The sequence below is a fragment of the Rhincodon typus genome, chromosome 32 (genome assembly GCF_021869965.1).
Source record: "Rhincodon typus isolate 14 chromosome 32, sRhiTyp1.1, whole genome shotgun sequence".
Taxonomy (NCBI): Eukaryota; Metazoa; Chordata; class Chondrichthyes; order Orectolobiformes; family Rhincodontidae; genus Rhincodon; species Rhincodon typus.
The window spans coordinates 8,655,484-8,661,064 of record NC_063363.1 but is presented as its reverse complement, the minus strand read 5'-3'; the positions used below and the strand labels follow the sequence as shown (position 1 = coordinate 8,661,064).

General features: G+C 45.6%; 1 protein-coding gene across 1 annotated transcript in view; it reads right to left on the bottom strand.

The window, feature by feature from the left end:
• The window catches only part of LOC109913024 (Down syndrome cell adhesion molecule-like protein 1 homolog), a 554,371-nt gene that overhangs the window by 5,351 nt on the left and 543,439 nt on the right, over window positions 1-5,581 (bottom strand). The window contains exon 32 of the mRNA XM_048615473.1: window positions 3,978-4,172. Within this exon, the coding sequence (XP_048471430.1) occupies window positions 3,978-4,172 (195 nt within the window). The remainder of the gene's footprint in view (window positions 1-3,977; window positions 4,173-5,581) is intronic.

Below are 5,581 nucleotides of genomic sequence, written 5' to 3'. Positions count from 1 at the left end.
AGGGGGAGTGGGAGGGACAGGGAGAGGGAGGTACGGGGAGAGGGAGGAAGGGGGAGTGGGAGGGACAGGGAGAGGGACAGGGAGAGGGAGGGATGGGAAGAGAGAGAGGGATGGGGAGAGGAAAGGAGGGGGAGTGGGAGGGACAGGGAGAAGGAGGGACGGGGAATGGGAGGGAGGGGTTGCAGGAGGGATGGCGATTGGAACGGAGGCAGGGAGGGATTGGAAGGGGGAGTGAGAGAGACAGGCAGTGGGAGGGACATGGAGAGGGAGGAACAGGGAGTAGGAGGGACTGGGAGTGAGATGGATGGGGAGTGGAAGGGATGGTGAGAAGGAGGGCTGGGGAGAGGGAGGGATGGGAGGGAGAGGAAGTGGGAGAGACAGGGAGTGGGAGGTATGGGGAGAGAGAGGGATGGGGAAAGGGAGGGACGGGGAGTGGGAGGTACAGGGATTGGGAAGTATGGGGAGTGGGAGGTACGGGGAGAGGGAATGACGGGCAGCAGGAATAATGGGGAGTGACGAGGATGGAGATCGTGGGGAAACAGGTTGTGTGTGGAGGGGGATGAGAAGTGGAAGGCTGGGCAGTAGTAGGTGTGGGGAATGGGAATGACAGAGAGTTGGGGGATGAAAAGAAGGAGGCACAGGTTCAAAATGGCACCAATTAGATCATGCCCCAGGATGAAACTAAAACAGATGTCCTCATGCTAAATGTGCTTCAATGTCAAAGTCACTTAAAATGAGGGGAACCTACTATACAGCTTCTTTTTATTTTATATACATTAATTAATGGAATATGGACATCGCTGGCCAGGACAACATTTATCACCCATCTTTAATTGCCCAGAGGGCAGTTAAGGGTCAACCACATTGTCGTGGGTCTTGGGTCACATGTAGGCCAGACCAGGATGGCAGTTTCCTTCCGTACAGGACATCTGTGAACCAGAATCGACTCATGGTCACCATTAGACTCTTAATTCCAGATTTTTATTGAATTCAAATTCCAACATCTGCCATGGCAGGATTTGAACCCAGGTCCCCAGAATGTTATGAGATTCTCTAGATTATAGCCAATCAGAGGGTGGCTGAGAGTCAACACAGCAGAATTCTGGGACACATCGCTACAGTATTCACAACTGTACAGCAGGTCAGACAGAACTTGATGTAAAGGTATGGAAAGGAACGACTGGCAAATGGGAGGCTTTTAAAAGTGTGATATCAAGAGTCCAGGGACAGTATGTCCCTGTTAGGGTGAAGGGAAAAGCTGACAGGATTTAGGGTTCCCTGGCTGACAAGGGCTATTGAGGCTCTGGTCAGGAAAAAGGACAAAGCATACATTGGGCTTAAGCTATCAGGTGCAAGTGAATCCCCAGATGACTATAAAAAGTATAGGAGCACACTTAAGAGGGAAATCAGAAGAACAAAAAGTGGGTATGAGATGAATCTGGCAGATAAGATTAAAGATAATCCCACAAGGCTCTACAGCTCTATTAAGAGTTAAAAGGGTGGCTGCAGAGAGAATAGGTCCCCTTAAAGATAAGCATGGCCATCTATGGGTGGAGTCACAGAGGATGGGGAGAGACTTTTAATGAATATTTCTCCTCCGTGTTTACTGAGGAGAGAATCATGGATGCTAAGAAAATAAGGGAAACAAGTGGGGATGTTTTGGATCGCATACACATTACCAGAGAGGAGGTGTTTGCAGCTTTAAAATGCATTAAGGTGGATAAATCCCCTGGGCCTGATCAAGTCCATCCTCGGACACTGTGGGAGGCTAAGGAAAAAATTGCAGAGGCCCTTGCAGAGATTTTTGCTTCATCTTTAGCCACTGGTGAAGTTCCGGAAGACTGGAGGGTGGCTAATGTTGTTCCATTGTTTAAGAAAGGTAGCAAAGACAAGACGGGGAACTACAGGCCAGTGAGCCTGACATCAGTGATAGGCAAAGTATTGGAGATGATACTGAGGGACAGGATCAACCAACATTTGGACAGTCAAGGTCTGATTAGGGATAGTCAGCATGGATTTGTGCACGGGAAGTCATGTCTGACAAATCTTTCAGAGTTTTCGAAGAGGTAGCCAAGAGGATAGACGAGGGTAGGGCAGTGGATGTTGTCTATATGGACTTCAGTAAGGCCTTTGACAAGGTCCTGCATGGCATGCTAGTTATGAAGGTTAGGTCGCATGGGATCCAGGGAGAGCCAGCTAACTGGGTTTAAAATTGGCTCGATGGTAGGAAGCAGAGAGTGATGGTTGAAGGTTGTTTCTCAGACTGGAGGCCTATGAATAGTGGTGTGCCACAGGGATTGGTGCTGGGACCTTTGTTATTTGTTGTTTACACAAATGATCTGGATGTGAATATAGAAGGCATGGTTAGTAAGTTTGCGGACGATACAAAATTAGGAGGTATCGTTGATAGTGAGGAAGGTTATCAAAAATTACAGGGCGATCTTGGTCCGATGGGGTAGTGGGCTGAGGATTGGCAAATTGGCAAGTGTGAGGTGTTGCACTTTGGAAAGTCAAACCAAGATAGGACTTATACAGTAAATGGTAAGGTCCTGGGGAGTGTTGTGGAACAGAGGGACCTAGGGGTACAAGTTCATAATTTGTTGAAAGCGGTGGCACAGGTGGACAGGGTGGTGAAGAAGGCATTTAGCATGCTGGCCTTCATCGGTCGAGGCATCGAGTATAGGAGTAGCAATGTTTCATTACAGTTGTATAAGTCGTTCGTAAGGTCACACTTGGAGTGCTGTGCAAGAAGATTTACGAGGATGTTGCCCAGACTAGTAGGCCTGAGTTATAGGGAGGTTTGCCAGGATAGGACTTTATTTCTTGGAACATTGGACAATGAGGGGTGACTTTATTGAGGTGTATAAAATCATGAGACGCATAGATAGGATGAATGCATACAGTCTTTTTCCCAGGGATGGGGAATTGAACACAAGAGGGCACAGGTTTAAGGTGAGAGGGGATGGATTTAAGAAGGACCCGAGGGGCAACTTCTTCACGAAAAGAGAAGTTTATGGAATCGGTTATTGGAGTAAGTGGTTGAGACAGGTAGACAGGTAGACATTTGAAAAACATTTGGATAGGTACATGGATGGGAAGGATTTAGAGGGATATGGACCAAATGCAGGCAATTGGAACTAGCTGAGTGGGCACCATGGTCAGTACGGACCAGTTTGGGCCGAAGGACCTGTTTCCATGCTGTATTACTCTGTGGCTCTATTAAAAGCTTTGCACTAATACCACAAGGCCATCACCTCCCCCTGCACTGGAGGTGTGTTTATTCTACATGTTAAATATTAATGTGTTCAATAGGAATCCTGGTGGATAAAATCTTTCCCTCAAACCACAGCAATGGTTTCTTCCTGAATTTATTTTAGGAACATTGAGTAAATTCTAAACATTCACTAGTCTCAAAAACTTGGAGAGGAAATTGTCTCTCAACATAGAAAAGTCTAGTGTGTGAATTTTAGTCTGATGTTCATTTACAGACCATGGTTTGACTGGATAAACAGCGTGTCGTGGGGGGACCCTGGATATAACTTAACATTTAGACTGCATTCCCCTCGTCCTCAAAATATTTGCCTTGATTTGATTTATTATTGTCACACGTGCTTACGTACAGTGAAAAGTTCTGTTTTGCTTACAGTACAGGTGGATAATAACATACAAAGGCACAAAGATCATAAGGTGATAGAACAGAGCGAGGAATACAAAGTTATGGCTGCAGATATTTGTTGAGTCAAGGATCTGACGAAGCCTGGGACACAATCCCAGAGACACCACCAGCACTTTATAAGCTTCTATCTAAGGCCATTCCAGTGTTAATAAGGTTTGATTACGTGCCCACTGATTTATCAGACAGCGTTATATCGAATAATGTTGCTTTTTAAAATACATACTGTAACATTGAAAATGATTAATGGTATGTAGAAAAGAACAAGGATAAGAAAGCTCTGACTCAGTGTTAGCTCTCCCACCTGTGTCCTGGGACAGACTGGCACTGTAGCTATCACTTTCTGTCACTGTTATTCCATGTTGTGACCCCACAGTTCGCCAGTCAGAGGTCAAAGTTCGGGCTGGGGTGGAAGCTTGACACTTGGTTAGGGTCCATTGGCTGGAGTATCTATTCCGTGTGCTGTGCGCTGATTTGACACTCTTCCTAGCAACAGGATCTGAAAGAAAGAGAGGAGTCAAAGCTCAGAGGTATCTAAGTTTGTTTTCCACAAGAATAGTTGCGACTCATTCTTCGCTCTTCAATTACTTAACATAGCAGTGCAAAAACACAAACAGGTACTAAAGTAACAAGGCCAGTGCCATCAGTGTGGAAATACTTCATATTTCACGAAGTTACCTTCGTTTATTTTTCCGTTACTCTTTCATAGGATGTGGGCATTCCTGGCAAGGCCTGCATGTGTCAGAGGACCGTTAAGAGTCAACCAAATTGTTGTGGGTCTAAAGTCACATTTAGTCCAGGCAAGGATGGCAGATTCTCTTCACTCAAGGGCATTTGTGAACCAGATGGTTTTTTTTTAAAAAAAATCAACGAAGGATGGTAGCTTCATGGCATCATTTCTGTAACTTGCTTTCAATTCCAGATTTTATTAACTGATGGCAGCAGCTTTGATGGTTCTCAAACCCATAAAGCAGTCTGGTCCTGTAGGCTATCTATCAGGTAGGCGATGGCTTAGTGGTATTATGGCTAGACTATTAATCTGGTTGACTCTTGACTGTCGAATCCCACTGTGGCAGATGGTGGAATTTGATTTTGATAATAATCTGGAATTAAAAATCTAATGATGACCATTGCCGATTGTCAGGAAAAGCTTAGGGAAGGAAATCTGCCGTCTTTACCTGGTCTGGCCTACATGTGACTTCAGACACACAGCAATGTGGTTGGCTCTTAACTGCCCTCTGGGCAATTAGGGATGGGTAACAAATGCTGGTCCATCCAGTGATGCCTACATCCCATGAATGAATAAAAAACGGTTACTAGTCTAGGAACCATTACACCATAGCCTCCCCTGGAGGTGGTCTCCTCCTGCAGTCACTAATATTGACTTCCGTGGATTGAGTATCTTGTGCTATTTCTATGTCTGGGTATAGACAATGGTAGCAAATTACGTAGGACAGAGGGGATGTGACACAATATACAAACAGGGCAGGGGAAGTACACACTGCAGCTTTTTTTCCCCCTCTAACTTGGGGATGTCCAGTGTGGCATTCAATGCAGACTAAGGCTTCAGGTCAATCTGACTCTGTTGCTACGTTGCACTTTATTAAATAAAACATCAGGAGCCAGCTTTTCTGTCTGCTAAAGGTTTTATAAACTGAAAGCACAAACAAATGCAGGAAAGACGCAGCAGATCTTATAAGCCAGTGTGGTAAGGAGAAGGGCTAACATCTCAGGGCACAATCAGATTGAATCAAATTCTGAAGAAAGGTCTTTGGCCTACAACGTTAACTTTGCTTCTCTCACCACAGAGGCCACCAGGCCTGTTGAATTTCCAGAGCCTGAGATAACACGGTGTAGAGCTGGATGAACACAGCAGGCCAAGCAGCATCAGAGGAGCAGGAAAGCTGA